The sequence below is a fragment of the Terrapene carolina genome, unplaced genomic scaffold (genome assembly GCF_002925995.2).
Source record: "Terrapene carolina triunguis isolate 2854851 unplaced genomic scaffold, T_m_triunguis-2.0 Scaffold247, whole genome shotgun sequence".
NCBI classification, from domain to species: domain Eukaryota; kingdom Metazoa; phylum Chordata; order Testudines; family Emydidae; genus Terrapene; species Terrapene triunguis.
This window is the reverse complement of record NW_020664598.1, coordinates 512,108-536,116: the sequence shown is the minus strand read 5'-3', so window position 1 is coordinate 536,116 and position 24,009 is coordinate 512,108. Positions and strand designations below refer to the sequence as shown.

Genomic DNA, 24,009 nt, shown 5'->3' with positions numbered 1-24,009 from the left:
CCGCCACCCCAAGATTGGCCGCCCCTTACCAGGTGCCGCCCCAAGCATGTGCTTGGTTGCCTGGTGCCTGGAGCCGGCCCTGATTGGTGGAACAGGCCCGGTTTGGCAGAAGAAGGGATTGTGGTGGACCAATGCTCTGATCTAATGTGGAAGGAGGTGGGAAGATTAGTAGTCTGATCTGGTGCAGCAGAAGGTGGGATGATGGCCAAATCTTATGTTCTGGTTGTGAAAATAAAAGATTATGATAAACAGTTTTGTAACAATAGATTCAGTTTACCTCTGGAATAATCTCAACAGGAATGTGAATTTCTAATACTGGTAGTGTTTAATTTTAGGCTAAATAATCTGTTTGGCAGTGTTCACTGCTGTAAGGGAACAGGAGCAAAACTGTTCATGGCAGGAGTGGGTAGAACATAAGAGACTGATCTGACAGACAGTCTGTAACTTCTGGGATTCTGGGTAGTGTGCTGTGAGTATTCTAGAAACAGACTTTTGTGAGGTGGATTTAATAATACCAGTCACAGACACTCAGATGCGCTGGTGATGGGGGTTGTGTATGTACTTAGGTGGGTGGAAACAATTATTTTAGCAAAAAAAAAAAAAATCTATCTATCTATCTATCTATCTATCTCACTATACCCCCTAAAAATAAAAACACAGCAAGCAAGTTAAAAGATTACAAGTTAGGCTGTATGCTTCAGCCTCTTGTGAATTGGATACAGGGAGCACCTTGTATCCTGCTCCCAAAGAGCAATGTCCTCTCATTCTTGACCAGAAAGACAGGTTGATCTCACATGAAGCAGGGCTAATAAATGAGGAAAATGCAAGAGTCCTGAAAGGTCCCCAGATTCCTTTCAAAATCAAGCCCCAACACTGATGATCTCAAATGGGGGACATATTACTTAATTGTGATTTATATGTGAGTTGATCTTTCAGGGATGTTGCATATAGCAGAAGACAGCAGTGCACTGGATCTGTCCACTGAAGGTGAGAGGGAGGTTCTGAGTCTCACTGGCAGGTTGGGAAGAGGAATCTACTGTATCTGGCTGGATGCTGATAGTGAGAGTCTCAGCAACTTCACAAATTGAAGAGAGCAACTGTTCCCTCTCCTTGCCGGGGTGCTTTGCATGCACAGTGAGAGGGGAATAGTCTCCTAAGAATTGTTTTTGGGGGAAGCACACCCACAGCTCATTTAATCTTTGGCATTTCTGCTGCCACTGGTGTCTTTCTCACAAAAATGTTAAGAGCTGAACTGAAAAATAACCAGCTCTCTTCAGAGAGGGTATCAATTTTCAGTCAGTAGGAACGTGGGCTGGATTTGACATGGTGACATAGAGGTAACGTGTCTTTGTCATATTACTAATCCTCTGAGATGTGCAGACTCCCAAACCGTAAAACAGTTTAACTTATTGGTGCCTCATACCTGAAGGTTTTCATAGATTTTAAGGCCAGAAGGGACTGTTAGATCATCTATTCTGAGCTCCTGCATAATGAAGGCCTTAACATTTTACCCTGTTACCTCTGCATTGAGCCTGTAATTTGTGTTTGGCTAAAGCACATCTTCCAGAAAGGCCCAGAGTCTTGATCTGAAATCATGAAGAGATGGAGAATCCACCATGTTCCTTGGTAACTTATTCAAAGGATTAACCACCCTTCACTGTTAATGTGTCACTGAATACCCTAACAATATAAACAGAAAAGGTATGTTCCATAAAAGCATATGCCCTAAACAAACTACACAATGGGAGCAAGATAAACCCACAACAACCTTTCATATAATATCAAACAATATACCCTGACTCCATCCTTTGTATTACCCTCATAATAGCTTTCTTGTCTGTTTGGTTGTCTGCTGGAAAACTTTTACCTCTTAAGTCAGTCTGATTGTTCCTTATACCCATGAAAAGCCTGTGATCTAAACATGTCAGAAATTGTTTTGGTTCTTCATATCAGGCAAGAGGTGACCAACAGGCACAAGAGGTTATGCAGATGTTTTTTTACTGGGAAAGCAGTTGTCTTGCTTCATGCAATTCACTGGTTGTTTTGTTAGTAAAGCCTAAAATGATGTGCAAATGGCATCTAGTGAACCTAGTTTCTTGTTGATTTCCATTATTCCACCTCCTCCTTGTCACTAGGGCAGATGGAATAAGGTTTTCTTGCAGTTACTGTGAGCAAAAAATAATAGGTCTTAATTGGTGCTGAGGAGGTGGCAAGGTACAATTGGAACATCAAGCAGTAGAAATAGGACTTGATACGCAGAATAATCACAACAGGTGTAAATAGCTCTCAAAGCACTTTACAAAAGAGGTCAGTTTCATCATCCTACATTTGGGGAAACTGAGGGAGAAAAAGTGGTTTGGTAGCACTCACCCAGCAGCAGAGCTGGGACTCAAGCACAGGTCTCCTGAGTTAAGTCAGCCCCCTGTCCACTGGGCTATTACAGCTTGGGCTGTAACAGGCCCTCAGGTACTATTGAAGAGCCTAGTACTAGATGAGGGCCCCTCAAATTATATCTGGTCATCAACTGTGTTCTGATCTAATCTCAGAAAGGAAGTGTGGGAAACTTGCCCTATGCACTACTTATTGAGTGTATTTGTGCTTTGAACAAGGGACTAATTCTTTTCCAGCCTGATATCTCTTCCTTACTTGATAGCCTGACACTGAATTGGTGACTGGAAGTTAATATCCTTGTAAACAGATGGCAGTCACTAATGCAGGGTTTATTATGACTTCACTGCAGAAAGATCAAGCTGGGTCAGGAGGGATATCAAATAACAGCAAAGGGAATATCCTGCTTTATAAGCACCCACATATGCGTTAAACAAATACTCCACCTGCTCAGTAAAGCTCTGTGGAAGATGTGTTCTGAGTAAACTCTGGTGTGTGTTATTGTTACTGATCCTGTTTCTTCTGCTCAGTTCTGGTGGGACTTGTGGCGGAGCTGAAGTTGGAGCAGTATGTACACTGTGTGTTGGATGAAAGCCAGAAAGAGGTCAGTAAAGATTATTTCCTTGCTCCCTTTGGTCCCCCAAGTTTGAAAATATGGAAAGTTACACAATATTGTGAATGGGCTCTTGTGGAATGTCCTAAATGCTGCCACTGCCTTCGTGACTTTGGCAAGGTTGACATCTGCCCTGGAATTTTTACCATCATATCCCCTCCACCATGGCAACATGGCATCCTCTGTGATTTCTCTTTTCCCTCCATTACTGCAGCAATAATATGGGCAGCTTTTCAGACCTGGAGCTGCTTGGCAGGCCTGCTCCCTTCACTTGTGCTCTCTTCATTGCCAGGTTCATCACAAAATGTCAAACTTCCCCAGAGCACAGAAGCTTGGGAGAAAGCAGAGATGGGGAGAGGGTTAGCCAGCTCCCCCATCCACCTACACATCAGCTTTGGGGGTGCAGCAGCAGGGCAGAAACCAGGAGGAGATTACTGCCGGGAGATTTGGTGGATGTGTTTAGGGACAATTGTCTGGACAAACAAATATGAACAGTTAAGGGGGTTCCACTGGCTTAGAAGGTCCCATTTTGAGGGATTCATTGCACCATGAGGGGAGTTCACCATTTTGTAGGTGTTTCCCATTTTGGGACACATCCTTATTGGTGGTTTGTTTTCTTCCCTCCCCAGCTATCTAAGGCAGCCACCATGAGAGGGAGCCTGCCTATGTTTAATCTCCTGGGCAAACTGGCAGATGCCATCCCGGGCTTAGCTGATATATTGGTGATTGAACACGGTGAGTCATGCTTCATTATATCATGGTAGCATCTAGAGGCCCTAAAAGAGAGAGAGTGAGACAGACACTAAAACAACGAGGAGTCCGGTCGCACCTTAAAGACTAACAGATTTATTTGGGCATGTGCTTTTGTGGGTAAAAACCCACTTCTTCAGATGCATGGAGTGAAAGTTACAGATACAGGCATATATATACAGACACATGAAGAGAAGGGAGTTGCCTTACAAGTGAAGAACCAGTGTTGACAAGGCCAATTCAGTCAGGGTGGATGTGGTCCACTCCCAATAATTGATGAGGAGGTGTCAATACCAAGAGAGGGGAAATTGTTTTTGTAGTGAGCCAGCCACTCCCAGTGATCTTCCTGAAAACACCATCCTGGCCACCATGGATGTAGAAGCTCTTTACACCAATATTCCACATGAGGATGGACTACAAGCTGTCAGGAACAGTATCCCTGAAGAGGCCATGGCACACCTGGTGGCTGAGCTTTGTGACTTTGTTCTCACCCACAACCATTTCAGATTTGGGGACAACTTATACCTTCAAGTCAGCGACACTGCTATGGGTACCCGCATGGCCCCACAGTATGCCAACATTTTTATGACTGACTTAGAGCGACGCTTCCTCAGCTCTCGTCCCCTAGCACCCCTCCTCTACTTGTGCTACATTGATGACATCTTCATCATATGGACTCACAGGAAGGAGGCCCTTGAAGAATTCCACCTGGATTTCAACAATTTCCACCCCACCATCAACCTCAGCCTGGACCAGTCCACACAAGAGATCCACTTCCTAGACACTACAGTGCAAATAAGTGATGGTCACATAAACACCACCCTATATTGGAAACCTGACCGCTATACTTACCTACATGCCTCCAGCTTCCATCCAGGACACATCACACGATCCATTGTCTACAGCCAAGCCCTAAGATACAACCGCATTTGCTCCAATCTCTCAGACAGAGACAAACACCTACAAGATCTTTATCAAGCATTCTTAAAACTACAATACCCTCCTGGGGAAGCGAGGAAACAGATTGGCAGAACGAGATGGGTACCCAGAAGTCACCTACTACAGGACAGGCTCAACAAGGAAAATAACAGAACACCACTGGCCATCACGTACAGCCCCTAGCTAGAACCTCTCCAGCACATCATCAACGATCTACAACCTATCCTGGAAAACGATCCCTCACTCTCACAGACCTTGGGAGGCAGGCCAGTCCGCACTTACAGACAGCCCCCCAACCTGAAGCAAATACCAGCAGCTACACACCACGCCACAGAAACACTAACCCAAGAACTAATCCCTATAACAAATCCCGTTGCCTACTCTGTCCCCATATCTTCTCTAGTGACACCATCAGAGGACCCAACCACATCAGCCACACCATCAGGGGCTCATTCACCTGCACATCTACTAATGTGATATATGCCATCATATGCCAGCAATGCCCCTCTGCCATGTACATTGGCCAAACTGGACAGTCTCTATGTAAAAGAATAAATGGACACAAATCAGACATCAGGAATCATAACATTCAAAAGCCAGTAGGAGAACACTTCAATCTCCCTGGACATTCAATAGCAGATTTAAAAGTAGCCATCCTTCAACAAAAAAACCTTCAAAAACAGACTTCAAAGAGAAACTGCAGAGCTACAATTCATTTGCAAATTTAACACCATTAATTTGGGCTTGAATAGGGACTGGGAGTGGCTAGCTCACTACAAAAGCAATTTCCCCTCTCTTGGTATTGACACCTCTTCATCAATTATTGGGAGTGGACCACATCCACTCTGTCTGAATTGGCCTTGTCAACACTGGTTCTTCACTTGTAAGGCAACTCCCTTCTCTTCATGTGCAAGTATATATATGCCTGTATCTGTAATTTTCACTCCATGCATCTGAAGAAGTGGGATTTTTTAACCCACGAAAGCTTATCTTTCCAAATAAATCTGTTAGTCTTTAAGGTACCACCGGACTCCTCGTTGTTTTTGTGGATACAGACTAACACGGCTACCACTCTGATACAGACACTAAATCACTTTCCCAAGGTCACAAAGCGAATCTGTGGCAGAACTAGGCATTGGACCCAGATCTCTTGAGTCCCTGTCCAGTGCTTAGCCACAAGGCTGCTCTACCTCTCCTGGCCAGTTCGGCCTGTTGAAGACCAGCCTTAGTGGACTGGAATTTGGAGCTCCGTTTGCCTCTTGGGAGACATGCATTTGGTTGTACTTCCCCAGGTCTCCCTTCCCCAAGGTAGGAGTGTTGGTGCGAGCATGCTCAGCCCCTGAGTAGAGGGGTGGGTGGGCGCGTGTATTGTTATGTAGTTTAACTGTGAGCCCCTCTGAACAATTGTTACAGCATCACTCACTCCTCAGAGAATCACAGCAGGTGGCCCACATCTCTAAATAAAAATGTAACCCTTCTGCCCGTCTGAGTTGGCAGCAACAAGGGCCGGGTTCAGTATCTAGGGGTTCCGTTTCAATAACACAATGCAAAACCGGCTCGAGCCCCCATCCAGTGACCTGGGACAATTACATACCACCTCCCGGGCGCCTCTAAGAGGCAATACTTCCCCTCTCGCAAGCACGGAGTCTGAATGTAGCAAAATCCTTTTAATAAAGGAGGGAAACAATGCAGCATGACGTTGGGGAAACACCACAACCAGGATTCATAACACAAGCCATGAGCAAAAGGCCCACCCCCAAGTAAGTTTGGCAGTATCCTTTTCCCCTCAGGGTCTTAAGTCCAGCAACCCCCAAAAAATCACCCAAAGTCCAACAACCCAAAGTCTCTGTCCCTGGTCAGTGCAGCCCCAGAGTTAAAAAGTTTATCTGCAGAGTTTTACCTCCCAGCCTGGGGGGGGTGGTGCGCAGTGGTGTTAAGGGGCACCTTACATGGTCGGAGGCCAACTGCTCCACCTCTCCATGGGGTTCTGCTGCAGCCTTCACCGCGAGCCACTCCACCAGCCGTCCCGTGAGCCACTCCAGCCGTTCCACGAACTACTCCGCTCTGCCAGTTGCTCCGCTCCACCAGCTGTCCTGCAAGCTGCTCCAGTCATCCTGCAAACTGCTCTGCTCCACCAGCTGCCCAGCAACATATTTTCAGGTCCCCCCACAGCACTCAGTGATTTCAGCTCTTTAGTGATTTCAGCTTGTAGTAGGGGAGCCTCAGTACTGATGCACCATTGGCCCAAAGTGAATTCAGCTCAGCAGCCTGTAACTAGACTCCTAATAGAATTAAAATTAGCTCTGATAGTCCACAGTAGAGAAAGGATGAGGTACAGTTGGTATTTTTGGGCGCACACCATCAGGTACAAATACCTGACCCCAGCTACTCTCAATTCACTAGGTTTTGGAACCCATGTCCCTTGTCTAGCAAGTGTTACTTAGTTGATGGCAAGTCCCTCTGTCATAAAACAGTTCCACTGGCCTTGATTCACATAATCAGGGTAACAACACTTTATTCTTCCTTCCCCAATAACAGAGAAACTGGGGATCCCACAGCAGCCAAAGTGACCATTTGAGCTGCTGTGTGCTCATGCTAGGCGGGTGTGCGTATGCAAACAAGATCAGCCCCTGGAGTTCTTTTCCACAACTCGCCACAATTCACCACCAGATGTCAGGGTAGAGCTCATCCTGACTCTGCTTACATAAGGCTTGATTAGGGAAAGAGGGAAAGGTCAATTAACATGCATTAGCTAATCTCAACCTAACCTCAATCTCTTTTCCTAGCCTGCATGGACAGGTCTGTAAAGTGTTTGTGGAGGCTTTTGCAGGGAATGTGCCTCTGCCAGATGACTTAGAAATGTGTGTTACCAGTGTTTTCTCTCAACAGCGGTCATTGTTGTTCACCACTCTAGGTAACTTAATGGAACACCTGCTGGCAGGCTTGATGTACCCCAACGAGGGTGTAAAGGCTGCTGTCTGCTATCTTTACGGCAAGCTGTACTCTTCCCCCATTAGTTCAGAAAGGCTCTCAGTGCACTTCACAGAGAGGCTGTGTGACCTCTTCCTGGCTACCCTAGGGAATGCACAGACAAAGGAACTGCAGGTTAACTGCATGGGTAAGACACCTCAGAGAAACAAAAGGAGGGGGGTTGTCTTTGATAGTTTGGGAGTTCTAATGTGTGCTGGACTCTGGATTGTTCCTCAGAACTCTGAACTTGCAAACTCTCAGCTGGTTGGACTATTTCGTAGGTAGTGAGCGTACTTGTCCACAGCTGCTGATCCCTTCTGTTACTGCACAACAATTGTTCATCCTAGCCCCATTGCCAAACCCTCCTAGTATAACCAGGGAAGCAACACATCCTGTTGCTGGAACCCCAGTGGTACCTGCTGAAACTGTCTCTGAAGGCCTCCAGCTTGCACCATAGCTTGACCTGTCCCAATTTGACTGTGTCATCTTCCTGGAAATCAAGTAATCCCCTAAGGTTAAAGTGACTGATTCCAACCTCTACATACAATCAGATAGATTGGATTTGTAAAGTAGCTGGATTGATTCTGAGAAATGCAACTTGGAGATATGAAGTGTCTTGTAGTTCAGGCTGAAAAATAAAAATGGAGATTGGCTTTCTCTCACAGGCGCCGACTTTCCAATATGCCCACTCTTACCCCACACCCTGCCCTGTCTCTTTCCGCCCCCTCCCCCAAGCGTGCCACATCCTCACTCCTCCTCCTTCCCACCGAGAGCCTCCTGCATGCTGCGAAACAGCTGATCGCGGCGGACAGGAGGCACAGGGTTGGAGGGGGAGGAGCTGATCGGCGGGGCCCACCGGTGGGTGGGAGGCACTGGGGGAGGGAGGTGGGGCTGCCAGTGGGTGCTCAGCACCACCATTTTTTCCCCTGTGGGTGCTCCAGCCCTGGAGCACCCACGGAGTCGGCGCCTATGCTTTCTCTAAGCTTCTGGGTGATGCAGTCAGGACCATCGTTTTGCATAGAGCAGTGATGTCATGCAGTACACAGGATGGTTTCGGCTTCATTCACACAGCTCAATTGCACACCACACAGCGATCTCTCTCTTTATTATAGAAGGGGAACAGTAGTCTGCTTGCTTTTCACATCCAGCAGTCAGCCATTTGTAACAGATGGCTCTTTTCAAAAGTTCACTCCAACAGCCCTACTACATCACTTCTGAACTTACATTAGAGTGTCGCCTACAAAATCTCTTGTTTATGATTTGCATCAGTGCATGTAACAATGTGCACTGTATGTTTATAATGTGCTGCTTGTGGTAGGATCTTTAAACTTGTAGCAGTTACAGAAATGGGATTATTAAATGGGTAGGTGTGAGAGCAGGTTGGGAGAATGGATAGCAAGAGGTGTGAATGGTTGGCACTAGTAAGTACCTGGGGGAGAAACTGGTGGTTGAGTCCCTGGCTGCAAGCAGCAGAGAAGTGGCTGGTTTTGAGCTGCGCTTTAAAAAGGGTTTGGAGAAGAGGAATCAGAAAGGCAGAAGGAGTGGATCAGGTTGTGCCAGAAAGCTGGTGCAATGGCAATTAAAGGATCCAGCGATAGAAGAGGGAACGGGGAATGGAGAGAATCAGAAATGGCAAAGAGGAGAATTGGGGTGTGGGGGGGTGTAAAGCATTGATGGACGGTGGAGATACATGAGGGTATGGCCAGAGAAGGCCCTGAATGTAAGCAGAAAGGTTTTGTCAAGAATACAGCAGTGGGTAAGGAGTCAGTGACATGTTTCAGGACAGGATGTTGTGAAGCTCCCAATCCTCCCCACTCCCAGTTTGCTGCTTGTTCTTTCTCTCCCTTTGCAGGTTTGCTAAAGGAGCTGCTGAATTCTGACCATTTTGTATCAGTTATTATGAGCAATTCAAGAAGAGGGGCAGATTCTGAGAATACTGAGTTGATGGAGGGAGAGAACCCACTGCCGCTAGTGCTCAAAAAGGTAATTGCTGAAGGGGTTACCACATCTCTCAACATGCCTTGTACAAGTGGCCAGTCAAATTATCCCTTACTGTGAGGTGAGTTATAAATAGGAACAGTTATTTGCTGCACTGGTTCAAGTAGCCTCATATTATGTCCCCCATACTGATCAATGTCAGATGCAGCCTAGCAAGGTGGAAATCCCCCATAATGCACCAGTTGTTCAATAGTGCACCAGTAGTGAGTGGAATTTCTTCCTGATCCCAGCTCTGTTTAGCGTATACTCTGAAGCATGAGGATCGACATAGCTCTTGTAAGCATTAGCCTGGCTAGTGTGATTACAAAGCTATTCTTAGTCATAGGCGTCTTTAATGTTTTTCTTAATCTTGCTAAGTTACTTGCCTTGGTATTTATCTTGCCATAGCAAGTTACACTAGGGAATTATATGTTGCTTAAAGAGATTTCTTTTTGCCTGTTTTAAATTGGTCTTTTTCAAGCTCCCTCTAAGGAATTCTTTCCTAATCAAGTCTGTGGTTTTGATTTTTTTTTTTCATTTTTGTTTCCACACAGCTGTTGCTGTCCAGAGATGAGATGCTACAGGTGGCAAGTGTTCAATGTATGACTGCTGTGCTTGTGCATTCTCCTATCAAATATGCTCCTGCCTTCATTCATGCAGACATCCCAGGTGAAGAAATACAATAATACCTTGTAGTTCTACAGTGTCTTTCCCTCTGGGGGTACCTTAACACTGTACAGTTTATGCACATAGGTAATCGGCCTCAATCCATGTAATGCATTCACCTCTGGGGTTGTCACAACAGCCATTCTGCATCAACAAAACCCACCAACAGTATTATAGGAAGAGAAGTGAAAAATAAGCTCCTAGTTGAAATTGTAGGGGGAGTTTTCTGTAGACAGAATGTAATGTCCTAAGTTGGAATTTGGGCAGGTCATCAAGTTTAAGACTCCTCTTGCAAAAAGTGCCAATGAGGATACTTATTATCCGTAATTGGTGTAAAGACAGCACTTCCAAATGCATAGCACTGCTAGGAGGCATTGGTCCAGTAGCGATTCAGAGCATAGACCATCCTTTACCAAATTACTAATTACTTCCTGCAGCATTTGAATTTTCCTTTGAAGTCTCCCATCCAAGAATTAACCTGGCCTAACCCTGCTTAGATTATGCATTCTCATGGCATGCTTAACTGCAGAACCCAAACAAGCCAACTTCTAGCCTGAATTAACCCTATATCATCCCCTGACTTCAGTGGGGTTGCATAGGATGTAATTCAGCTCAGACTTTGGCCCAGGATGCCAACCCAGGAAGATGTTAAATTTTCATTTCCCCTCCGCAGAGGAATTAATCACTTTGGTTTTGTGCATCCCCTACTTTGGATGTGTAAGAGTTTGAGAGGCGGGGTCACAGCATGCTGTGACAAAGCTGGCTTTATATCCCTTAAATCATGTCAAAATCTATAGCCATATTTCAGCTGCTTGCTAGCTATGTACTGGAAGGATAGCAGCCCACTTGCCTTCAGGACCCTCCTGCTCTCTAGTCACTTTATTTTGAGGATGATGTATCCATCATTTTCCTCTGCGTTCTCCCTGTCTTCTTTAAGAGACCTATTCCACAGTAATCCTCGCTTTGGCTGAGCAAAGCTGGAATCCCTTTTTCCTTCAGGACTCGTCAGTGCTGCTGGACACCATCCAGAGGTAGTGGGTGGTTGTCTCCTCTTCCCTAGGGACTATTATTGAGTGTTACTGTTAAATTAGTATGACAGTAGGGTGGAAACAAGAAGACATTGCTCCCAGTTAAAGCCTCTGTTGTTCTCCCTGGCCCCCTAGGGGCAGTTGTGCCATGCATGGTGGAGATGCTGTTTTACTAGGATGGTTTTATTTGTTTGTTTGCAGAATTCCTGTTTGAGTGTCTCTTCTGCACCAGTGAAATTCTCCTCTGGTCGGTTTATTGCTGCCTGCTGCTCCTAACTGAGGAGCGGCTTTTCTTTGCCAAGTGTCACACAGTCTATGGTAGGTCCCACTCCTTCCTAGCCTGTCAAAATTGCTTGAGTAATATCACGTGGACACTGAGGATGTAGCTGGGATTTCAGAGCCTTTTACTGCAAGGTCACTGGTCCCAGATTGGTAGTAACTGAAAATTATTCCCATATGATGTTTGTCTGGAGACTTCCATGACATGGGTTTATGGTGCCTGAGTCCAGTTCCTGGTGGGCAAGTGTCCACATTACAGAAGCCACCAGCACTGTTGACATTAACTGGCTTCTTGCTGGCAGTCTCTACAAAGAGGCCAAGGACATAGGAAGACAGAAGCTGAATTCACCATTAGGGTGTGTCTATATTTGAACTGGGAACATGATTCCTGGCTTGTGTAGACGTACCCACCCTAGCTCTGTTCAAGTCAGTACCTAAAAACAGCAGTGTGTCTGCGCTGGCATAGGCGGTGGCTTGGGATAGCCACCTGAGTGTGTACCCAGAGGAGTGGGTGGGATTGTACTTGGGGTAGATACCCCAAGCAGCCGTCTGGGCCACCACAGCCACACTGCTGTTTTTAGGTGCTAGCTCAAGCAGAGCTAATGCAGGTACGTCTGCGTGAGCTGGGAATCGTACCTTCCAGCTCAAATGTAGATGTGCCTTTACAAGTGGAAGCTGAGGCATGTTGGCAGGGAGCAGAGTATATGGGGAAGTTTTTGCTGCCACTGCCTATGCCCTGCCAATGTCAGCAGATCCTCCAACCCCCGTCACCCTTTGAAAATTCATCTCCCACTCCCATCATAACTCTTCTTGGGTTTTTGGTGTGTGTGTTAAAATCTCCCTGATGACATCTTGTGAATGCATGCCCCTCTGCAGGCATCGAGTCCGTGGTGAGGAGCCTGAAAGGGATCCTGCAACTGAATAATGTGGAGCTGCACAAGCAGGGACTTTTGCTGTTCACTGAAATACTGAAACGGTAAGGGACCTCCTGCTCGCTCACACATCACTGAGTTGGAGGACATTGCGAAGGCAAGGGAGAGCACCTGTTCACCAAAGATGGGCCTGAGGGCAAGTTTCAGATAAAACTGACTCATCCACATCTCATGCACCACCTACCAAAACAACTGCCCCTCAGTAGCTCCCTTGGCAGTGTCAGCAGAGAACTGAGGGACCGAGTGAACTGTCCTCTCAGCCTTGGGAAGGACACCTCCAGGGTAGGACAGAGGCACGTTGGTGGGGAAGAGGACGGGGGAGCCAGGGGATTGGGTCAGCGTATGTGAGCAGCTCTGAGCAGCTCTGCATTGCCTGTGCTGCTCTATGGCTAAACTGAGAGCACAACCTCCGGGGCTTTCAGTCCAACACCTGTCACCTGGGTTAAATTTTACAAAGAAAAGAAACACTAGGCTGAGATATTAATTTGTTTCCCATCACTCTTCTTTTCTGCAAAATAGGAGAATTCATGTACAGGGCCAGCTCCAGGCACCAGTGAAGGAAGCAAGTGCTTGGGGTGGCCAATGGAAAGGGGCGGCGGGTCCGGGAATTCAGCGGCAATTCGGCGGCGGGTCCCACAGTCCCTCTCTTCCTCTTTGAGGTGCCACCGAAGTACCGCCGAATAGGAAGAGAGGGAGCGAAGGACCTGCCGCCAAATTGCCGCAGAAGAATGAAGTGCCGCCGATTGGCTTTATCTTTTTTTTTTTTCCGCTTTGCCGCTTGGGGCGGCAAAAAAGCTGGAGCCGGCCCTGTTCATGTAGTGTCTGGTTTTAATCCCCCACCCCCCCTTATTTCTTTGCCTCTCCATCACCCCAGTATCTCATCCTTTTTTTTTTTTTTGCTCAGTTCCCCAAGTTGAATTTCTGTGACATGATATTACAGTCATTTCTGTACCAATAACAAAAAATGTGATGCTGTTGGCACAGGATGGTGCTGGCAGTGCAGGATCCGTCAGAAGGAGAGAAACCAGGATATGGGAAGAGAAAAGTTCTTGCTCACAGTACACATCTCTGCATTAATCATTACAAATGGAAGAGAGGATAATATCTTGCCAAGCTAATGGCATTTTTAGTATGTGTTCTTGTTTGCTATGCTTTGAAGTACAGTGTTTCTTTCAGATCATCTATTTTGTGCTGGGGAAAGGGATCCCATCAATGATCCTCTAATTTTTTCCCCTTCTACTTGCTCTCTAACTGAGGGTTGCTGCATTGCAGTAACACCTCCTCTCCCCCACACCACCATAGTCACTGGCTAAAGGGGTGGGTGAACACAGGAATCCATCCCTTAGGAATCCAGTCACTTTTTGAAAGGGTCAGGTGGTCTGGGGTAGCTCAGCGCACTCCACCTGCAGGAGTGTCAGCACAGGAGGAGCAGTGGGCAGAGTTTGGGTCCCAAACAGAGATGCTGCCATTTAGACCTTTCCTCCAAGGCAAGGTTACATCATAAAGTGCCCTACTGCAGTGATGTTTGTGCCCCCAGTAAGTAGGGAAGCGTTTCTCAAGGATTAGTGTTTCAAACAAGAAAGTAAAGTTAATTAACAAAATAAGAAAGTAAATAGAAGAAGGTGGGGTTTGATGCATGGAGACCAACCTTTCCAACAGCATTCTCCTCACCCTGTCTCCCAAGCAGCTGTTCCAGCTATTCTTTTAGCTCTTGCCTCAAGCATCTGGGCATGGGGTGGGGGTGGGGTGCTGAGCTGGAGTTAATCCTTTCTTCACTGAGTGACCAAATACTGCTTCTGCACCCAGTCACGCTTACTCCTGGCCTTTCCCCATTGGTAAAGGTCCCTGAGGGATGAACGCTGTGGCACTGAAGACTCTAGTGTATTCTGCAATGAGAAGGTCAGGTAACCAAAGCTCTCATTTTTCAAGAACCAGAACCTTTTCTGAGGCTTAAAAAGTGGATGTATCCAGTCAGTGGAGTTCTCCCCGTGCCTCTGCAATCCAGCTGCTGGACCTGCTGGTCAGAGGCTAGAGATGATTTTTTAAAAAATTAAATATATTGGTCAATGTGGTGCTCTTATTTAAAAGATTACTTTTCAAGTTCATGGCAGCATCCATGCTTCCTGGCCCCATTCAGCATTAGAAGTGCCACAATACTGCAAGAGAAGCTCTTTTCATGGCATTTCCAGCCTCTCTGGAAGCAGGGTATTTGTTTCCTTATTTAGAAATGTCTATGTTCATGTAGGCATTCAGGTACCAGAGTGTTGAGCATGGTGTGAAATCCTAGGTAGGTGAGTTCTTTCTCTTGTAGGGAGGCTGTTTGTCCTGAAGTTTTCAGACCAGTGTTTGCTGATCCAGTCAGTTAACCATCCACACACTTAGGTTTTTCTCCAAATCTTTTGACATTTGCCTGTCATGAATGGTGCTGGGATCCAGCCATAACAGACTCATAGACAGCATGAATGTTTTGCTTGGAGACTACATGAAATCCATGGAGAGTCACTATTTTAGTACAAAGCTAGGACTTTGCTGGGTGACATCTGGTAGCATGGCCTGAAGCTGCAAGACTTAGCATCTTTTGGGGAATAAGCACAGAACACTGAGATGGTCTTATTTTTCAGATTCTCTTTTCAAGCAGGGGTGGTCACAAAGCTTTACTCATTTGCTCTTTGTTTCCCCTTCTCAGGCAGCCAGTGGAAATCAAGTTATTCACAAATCTAGCCATGTGTAAAGATGCCATTGGTGTTCTTGTGGAGGCAGTAAAATGTCCGGTGCTGGAGGTAGCAGCAGAGGCTGTGAAAGCTGTGGCAGCTATTCTGAGGTAAGCAGGAAGGGGTCTGATAGGCTTCTTTCAGGATAGATGTATTTTGGATGTGACACATCTGTCTTATCTATATTGGCCTCTTCAGATCTACTCCTGTCTGTCCAAATCCATCACAGTTGTGTAACCCTTCTGACAGGCCGAGTTGATAGCAGCAAGGGCCGGGTTCAGTACATAGGGGTCCCCTCCCAACAACGTAATGCAAAACCAGCTCGAGCCCCCACCCAGTGACCTGGGAAAATCTTACACACATCCCTGGGCGCCTCAAAGAGGCAATTTCCCTCTCACAAGCACAGAGTCTCAGTGTAGCAGAAATTTTTTAATAACATGAGGTAAATGACATCAGCATTAAATTGGGAAAACACCACAACTAGGGTTCATAGACCAAACCATGAGCAAAGATCCACCCCAGCAAATTGGGCCATGTCCTTTCCCTTTGGTTCTTAAGTCCAGCAATCCAAAAATCACCCAAAGCCCCAAAAGTCCAACAACCCAAAAGTCTCGGGCGCAAGGTGTTAAGGGGCACCTTACGTGGTCCGAGGCCAACTGCCCCGCCTCTCCATGGGGTTCTGCTGCAGCCTTCACCATAAGCCACTCCAGCCATCCCATGAACTGCTCTGCTCCACTCCACCAGCCGTACCATGAGCCGCTCCAACTGTCCCACAAACTGCTCCGCTCTGCCAGCCACTTAGCAATATATCTTCAGCCCCCCCCCACTAGTTAACACAGCATTCAGTGATTTCAACTCAGGAATTTTAGCTCTTTAGTGATTTCAGCTTGTAGTAGGAGAGCCCTAGTGCTAGTGCACCATTGGCCCAAAGTGAATTCAGCTCAGCAGCCTGTAACTAGACTCTTAATGGAATCAAAATTAGATCTGATATTCAACAGTGGAGACAGGAGAAAGTAGTGCAATTGGTGTTTCAGGCCCTCAAATGGCACCCACACCACCAGATACAAATACTTGTCCCCAGCCTCTCTCAATTCACTATGTTTTGGAACCCATGTCCCTTGTCTAGTGAGTGCTACTTAGTTGATGGTGAGTCCCTCTGTCATAAAATAGTTCCACTGGCCTTGATTCACATAATCAGGGTAACAACACTTTATTCTTCCTTCCCCAATAACAGAGAAACTGGGGATCCCACAGCAGCCAAAGTGACCATTTGAGCTGCTGTGTGCTCATGCTAGGCGGGGTGGGTGTGCCTATGCAAACAAGATCAGCCCCGAAGTTCTTTTCCACAACTCGCCACAATTCACCACCAGATGTCAGGGTAGAGCTCATCCTGACTCTGCTTACAGTTGCTTTCAGCCCAGTTACAGACTGAAGGCAGGAGCGAGTTGGTGAAGGTGTGCTGCTGTCAATCAAGTCTTTCTTCATGCTGACCGTGCTACGACATGTGACCTTCTAGGGAGTTCTGTCTCCAGTGGGGAAAGTTCAGAGGCTTCTTCCAACTCCCAGCTGCTGTCGTTCTTTCTCCCTGTCTCCACAGGAAGGACCACTTGAGCTGCCCCCCAGTGCAGTATGTAGAGTTGCAGAAACTGATTGAGACTATGCTGAAGCGGTGCGCTGACCTCTCACTGCCACCCATTAACAAGAGGCCTGCAGTAAGTCAAGGAGGACCATGCTGCTTCTCAGCAGGTCTTGCGGATGATGGCCTTTGTATATAGCTGGGCATATGGATTCCGCATACACTCACACTTCCCCATTTTTCCATGGGTGGTGGGTAGCCCTCAGGGATCCCCTCAGTTTCCCTTTATTCCTCCTCCTCTGGAAAGGCCTCCGTTCCTCTCTAGTTGAGGAAGGCTGGGTATGGGTCCCTCTGGAGGCCATTCTTGCTTCTGTCAGATCAATGGAAATGTGGGGAGGTTTGCTAAGAAGTGGTGCAAGGCATTCCTTCCCTCAGGGCTGAGTTTGCTCCTGCCATGTGTCCTCAGCTCCAAGAGAGTTCAAGCTCCCCATGTTCAGGCTCCTTCACAGCATGCTTCCTCTTTCATGTTTATTACCGTGATGTTGCTCACTCTGCCTTAAACCCAGAGGGTCACATTCTGTGGGCTGTGACTCCCCTCTCACCAAGAGAGCTGCCAGCAATCATTTGGTTTGCATATCCGATCCTCTTCTCATGAAGGGGAACTGGGCAAAGATCCAGAGGTGTATCTGAGGAGGAGGAGCGATAACAGGTGGCTGAACACAAGCACAAAGGTTAAGAACCCCTGTTTTAGATCTATATGCACATGTGTTTATGTCACAGATGTGTCTGTAATAGAAGAAGCACCTGGCTAATGTAGGGTTGTGCAGGTAGCTGCTGAATTTTCTCTAAAAGAATTGTGTATGGTCTGAATCATGTAGCATCTGTTGTTTTTGTCTTATCTGATGGGGGACTATGAAGTTGTTTCATGCTGCTTGGTTAGACCTTAGATGTCAGTCTATTTGCTTTTCCTTAGCTTCACTAGCACTAGTGAATCTCTAATAGAGGGGAACTGGGCTGTGGAAAAGAAACCAGGTGTTGACTTCTTTTGACTCAGGGAAAGCAGAAAATGGTTATTATAAGGTGGAAGTTGTTTCAGATCAGATGGGAAAGTGGCTCATGGACACGCAGTTTTCAGACTGCTAAGGCACCAATCTGTAACTGTTCTTAAATGTTGTCCATTTGGAGAGAATTCAGAGAGGAACAACTCAGATGATTAAGGGGCTGGTGGGTTTGACTTATGAGGAAAGATTAAAAGAGCCATGTATGTCCTTCCTCACCCAAATGACTAGCACCCTGATCCTACAGCTGAGGAGATGCAGGCAGACTCCTGTGCTCCCGTGAAGCCACATTGAAGTCATGGGACTCTGTGGGAGCTGGGGTCTGCATATTCAGTCAGCTGCAGGATTGGGGTCTAAGGAGGGATATAACAATCTACAAGCAACTTGAATGATGTAAACACTGAGGAGGAAGAGGAATTGTTCAGGGTTGTCTGAGAGGTAATGAGATGAAACTGAGTTAAGAGAAAATTAAAGCTGAATAGTCTGCCCAGAGAAGTGGTAGAAGCCTCATTACCTGAGCCATTTAAAACTGGACCAGACAGACCCATGGCAATATATTGCATTGTCCAGTGGGCAAGGTATTATCTAATAGACCTTTTCCGTCTCTAATCTCAATGAGGGAAGTGCAGATGGGTAATAACATTGAACAGAAAGGAACCCATCTGTGGATGAAATGAGTTTGGCTCCAGGTTTTGTCCCACACCCCACCCCTGGTTGGTTAGATGATTTTAGGAGAGAGCGTTAATTTGTTTCACATATAAACACAAGCTCTTGGGGACACGTCCCTGCTTCTGTCCTTTAACCGGGTGATCTTCTCTTCTCAATCTCTCAGAGTCACCTGGGGCACAGCACTCAGAACAAAGCGGTTTTGCGACAGGGGCAGTTCCTGCTCAGCACTGTGGAAGGCTTCAGAAATGCTTGTAGGTGAGGAGATAAGGGGATTTCTGTTGGTTCTGGCTCTGTCTAATCAATTGGTGAGTGAATTCCCCCCTCCCACACACACACCCTGTGCCCAGCTAACATTCCTTACAGTCTCTCTTCAGCGTGATGTGAAAGTACAGTATATGCTCTGTCAGCTCAACTTGTGGAAGGGCTGCTCTTTGGTGAGTCTGCCAGCTGTTAGCCAGATGCTAGAGCAGACCAAACTACTTAGAGGAATCCTTTAAGCCACTAGAGTGGATGTATCCAGTCAGTGGAGATCTCCCCTTGCCTCTGCGATCCAGCTGCTGGACCTGCTGGCCAGAGGCTAGAGATGATTTTTTAAAATTAAATGTATTGGTCAATGTGGTGCTCTTGAAACTGGAGACGCAAGTTGTCTGTTTAGCCACATAATATGTAAACTGCAGGAAGTTGCAAAGTAGAGTCCCCCTCATGGTGACACTACCCAGATCTGGAGGGACTCACTTCTAAGAGTGAGAGAAGAATCTCCAGCTGCCTATTTAATCCTTGGTGGCTTCACTGAGATGCCAAAAGAAGGGGGACCCAGTACCAGTTTTAATGGTTTTGTGATGCACACCTGTCCCATTAGAAACTTGCTTGAGACCCACTAGCTCATTCCATATAGACCCCTGAACAGCTGATGGAAAATAACAACTTCTGGTCACTAACCAAATTTGGTGGCTAAACTTGAACTAGTGGAAGATTGTATTCCATTTCCAGTCCCCTTGTTTTAGTCTGTGCTGAAACAATGTCTTGGTACGGTATTAGGGGGCGCTGTGATTCTATAATACTGTCTTGTATTGCGATGCAAAACTGGGTTCATGGCCACTCATGATCATTAAATACCCTATGGCATTTTTATAAAATTTGAGGCATTAGCCCTAGTGTTCAGGCCAATTCCAAACTGGCTAAGTACATTTAACCAAATGATATTGTCGCCTCGCCCTGCAGCAGGAATTCCATGTAATTCTTTCCCCTCCTGTGATACTATTGTGTAGTGTCACTGTCTCAAAATGGCTGTCAGGTTTCACTCGAGACAGCTCATTTCACTGACTGATCCGTGCACATACAGCGTGTGACGTGCTCTGGGGTCCGTCAGGTTCTAGAGGTGTAACACACTGTAGGTTCTGCAGAGAGCAGGAGAGTGCATTCTCTGATGTCCATGTGTATGTTTCTAGGTTAGCTGTGGAATGTCAAAGCGACCCCTTGGCTCAGGAAAACGTTTTCACCGCTCCCAGCTCGGAGAGCGAGAATACTCTGAGCAGCTTCTCTGAGTTTCTGCTGAGGATTTGCGACAGCCTTTGCATCCCCATAGTCCTGGTAGGGTTAGTTCAGAACCCATGCTGTCCCTCAGGCATAAGGGACACCCAAGCAGTAGAGATGCTCATGGGAGATTGTTGAGAAGAATTTGTGTGAGAGAGGAGAATTAGGGATAAACCAGTGCATCAAGTGTAGTTGTGACATATTCTGTCTCACGTTGGGCAATCCTCAAATTATTTGGCTTATGGGAAACGGAAGAGAGAATTCTAGAGGTAGAGTGTACGAACTCAAAGCCCTGCCTGCGTTCCAAAGAGAGGACAGCAAATGTCTCCAGACCACAAAGTCTCTGAAATAGCATCCCACCCAAATGATATAATAAATGACAGGTTTTGCCACTGCTGGAGGTGATGTATGTATGAACCACTCTCCCTCTTCTCCTCTCTCAAGGCCTGCCACTGACCTGGCAAGCAACAGAACTTGCAAGTTCCTTTTCATATAGGCTTATGCAGTATATTGATTAACCTGTGGAACTTGCAGCCACAGGACATTATTGAAGCGCATAGCTCCCTAAAGCAAAGAATAAAGGTTAAAAAAAGGAGCAGACGCACATAGCTTTGTACTGTGTTTCTTACAAATCTATCACTACACTCCTTACAGACTTAGGGCCATAATGAGCAAAGCACTTCAGTGCTTACGTCTGTCTCTATTCAGCAAAGCGCTTAAGCACATTCTTAAGTCCCATTGATATCAAAGCACACGCTTAAGTGCTTTGGTGCACTGGATCCTCAGTAGCTGAACAGGAATACCATTTACTGTGATTTTGTGTAGAGTAAAAATGACAGTATCAGTCTTATGCTCCAGGGCAGAAGCTGATTAACAACTGCAACCAGGAAGAATTTTTATCCTTGGTGTAGAATCTTGCAGTTAGGAACAATTGTTCAGAGAGGGAAGTTGTTAAATCTGCCTCTGAAACACCTGGCATAGGCCACCGTCTGAGGCAGGATACTTGCTGTCAGCAGTCTTGTTGGAACAAGGGCTGTTTGATTTCAGTCACATTTGCCTGGCTTTGTAACTGTGTGAGACTCACTGGAAGATCACTGATTCCTCCTGTGCGTGCTTGCATGTTTCTCACCACAGAGGCATACGCGCTGACTCCATGGGTGCTCTGGGGCTGGAGCACCCACGGAAAAAAATTAGTGGGTGCTCAGCACCCAACAACCACAGCTGTTTGGCCGGCCCTGCTGATCAGCTGTTTGGCGGCTGGCAAGAGGTGCTCAGAGGAGGGGGTGGAGTGGGGGTGGGAAGAGGCAGAGTGAGGGTGGGGCCTTAGGGGAAGGGGTAGGAGCAAGGGTGGGGCACTGGAGGGGGGGCAGAGTGGGTGTGGTACCTCAGGGTGGAGCAGGAGTGGAACACCCACCCAGAAAAATGAAACTCAGTGCCTGTGCACAAAGGGATATGGCATTTGCTTGCTGACCATTTCCTCTCCCCACAGAAGCACTCAGAAAGGACTTCCAGCCCAGCTCTGATGGAGGTTTTCATATCCTCCCTCAGCACCCTGTTCACTGTTGTGCCGAGCATGCATGAGAAATTCTCTAGGAAGCTGGGTATGCAGAACTCTGACATCGTAATTCACTGTGCTTCTTTACACAGTGAATAATCTGATTAACCTGGGGAACTTGCTGCTGCTGGATATGATTGAAGCAAAGAGCTTAGCAAGATTTCACATAGAGCCATTTACTTGAGTAAGACTAGCATCTGCACTTATGTTAACTAGGATAAAACCCAGGGTTAAAAACAAGATCTGCTGGGTGCTGGAAGGAGTTTACCCCATAGCATAGCACTTCAGCTAGGTCCGTTATGGGAGCTTTGTACTTTTCCTCTAAAGCCTCCAGAATTGGCTACTGTTGGAGACAGGAGATCAGACAAAATGTTTTATTTCCTCTATATTGTCTGTCTTCCTTACCGCCTTCTGGGTCAGAGATGAAGAGGAAGTCACTCTCACCCTGAGCTAGTACATCTGGCAGTGTTTAACTCTTCAGTGAATCACAGATATGCTCTTCTCTCCAAAATCTGGAAAAATAATTTGCCCATGGAACCTAAAAGAGAATGAGCCTGGCAGATGCATTCTGTCTGGGGTGACCTGTCTTGTTCGCCAGCTGTTGCTTTGAAAAGCCTGGGATGGTTGTTTGTTACATGAGGTCCTGCATTCTGTGCTCTCATGATGTATTTATCTTCCCTCCTGCTCTGCCTTCTCTCTAGCATCCTCTTCTTTCATCCGACTGGCACTGGAGCTGAAGGCCAAATTCTGCACTGGACAAAGGTACTGTCCTCTATATTGAAACTAAAGCAAGAGTTTCCATTTGAGAAAAGAGGAAATGTCCTATTCTTGCAGCAGAATTAAATGCGAATGGATCTGAAATACCCTCTGCTCAGTTGGGCCAGCACCATTTCCCTTCATTTGTTGAAAGACCTAAATAGTAATTGAAAAGGAAAAAATTAGATGGATGGAGGTGGGATGAGAAACTGATGGTGTAATGGAAAAGTGAACTCCAAATTTTGCCAGAACTGTTTTAAAAGATCCCCAGTAAGGAACATGCTATGCAGGTTCAGTAGAATGGTGCTGCTGTGATGGAGTGATGACACTAGATGCCATGGAGAGGAGATGTTACAGCAGTTTCCATCTCACTGGCGCTCTGGCATTTCAGGAACAGAACATATCATCTGTATAAATACTGGTGCAGAGATTAGAAGGGATGGGGAGGGTAAGAACGCTAACAAAATACATTATGCTGGGTCATTTCTAGCAGAGCTTGGAAGCTTATGGATAGAGCCCCACGTGCATAGGCGACACATAAGGGGATGTGTGGGGTCAAGTGCCTCCCTCCCCCCATATTTCTGTTTGGCCTGCCGGGGCGTGGGGAAGGAGAGGGGCTCCCTACTCCCACTGCACTTGCCCCCTGCATGCTTAGCCCCTGTCCCTAGCAGCCAGGCCCAGGTGGGGAGCAGAACGGGTGGGACCAACCGCTGCTCTGGCAGCGCAGCGGCGGCTGCCTGAGAGAGAGCCTGGCTTGGGTGACAGTCCTCCCCACTCCTTCTGCTCCTTGCCTGGGCCCAGCTGCTAGGGACAGGGGCCGAGTGAGCTGGAAACATGCTGAGGAGGAGGAGGGACTCTGGCTCACTCGGTCCCTGTCCCCGGCAGCCGGCTCAGGTGGGGAGCAGAGGGGTGGGGCAGGGCAGGCCACGACCCCACCAGGCTCTCTTTCAGGCAGCCGCTGCGCTGCACAGAGTCGGCAACCCAGAGTGGCCAGCTTCAACCAGCATGAGAAGTGGCTCCCTCCTGCCCCCCGCCCCGGCCCAGCTGCCAGGGAGAGCGGGCGAATGTTGTGGGGAAGTAGAGTGGAAGAAGGACGGAGCCCCCGCCAGGTAACTCTAGTGGGGTGGGGAGAGCGTAGCGGCCCCAGGCTGGGCGCCGGCAGTCACTGGACAGAGGAGACATATGGGGCGGTCATGTGTCCTCCCCTTTAGATTGTGTCATCCCCCCCCAAGATTTGCAGGGTTCTACTTATGGAGCACTTGCTAATAGTTTGCAGCAAGCAGGCTAGTTGCATGGTATTGGCTCTCCTTGTATCCAGCTGCTACATCTCATTACAAGAACAGTTAAAAATACATTTGCTGTGATCCTAGTATCGCTTGTCCACATGAGCAGGTGTGATAGTTAAAACGGGGATGTTTTGTGATTGCGATTGGGCAGGGAGGTGGTCTGCGACTGGGAATAGACGGGCAGGCTGCCCATGAGACACTGGGCTATAATGTGATTGTCCTGTTCTATAGGGGTCTCTGTGAGAAGTCCTCACAGCCAGGGAGGGAAATGTCTGGGATTGTGTTATTCTCACTCTTTTAGGTAATTTTTTTGCCACTCTTCA

General features: G+C 47.1%; 1 protein-coding gene across 1 annotated transcript in view; it reads left to right on the top strand.

The window, feature by feature from the left end:
• Positions 1-24,009, top strand: part of MEI1 (meiotic double-stranded break formation protein 1) — a 45,148-nt gene that overhangs the window by 5,163 nt on the left and 15,976 nt on the right. Inside the window, exons 3-16 of the mRNA XM_029912796.1 lie at positions 937-987; positions 2,919-2,992; positions 3,631-3,736; positions 7,605-7,808; positions 9,513-9,643; positions 10,192-10,306; positions 11,533-11,649; positions 12,487-12,586; positions 15,229-15,363; positions 16,851-16,965; positions 18,720-18,811; positions 20,005-20,146; positions 21,579-21,690; positions 22,346-22,406. Of these exons, the coding sequence (XP_029768656.1) occupies positions 937-987; positions 2,919-2,992; positions 3,631-3,736; positions 7,605-7,808; positions 9,513-9,643; positions 10,192-10,306; positions 11,533-11,649; positions 12,487-12,586; positions 15,229-15,363; positions 16,851-16,965; positions 18,720-18,811; positions 20,005-20,146; positions 21,579-21,690; positions 22,346-22,406 (1,555 nt within the window). The remainder of the gene's footprint in view (positions 1-936; positions 988-2,918; positions 2,993-3,630; positions 3,737-7,604; positions 7,809-9,512; positions 9,644-10,191; positions 10,307-11,532; positions 11,650-12,486; positions 12,587-15,228; positions 15,364-16,850; positions 16,966-18,719; positions 18,812-20,004; positions 20,147-21,578; positions 21,691-22,345; positions 22,407-24,009) is intronic.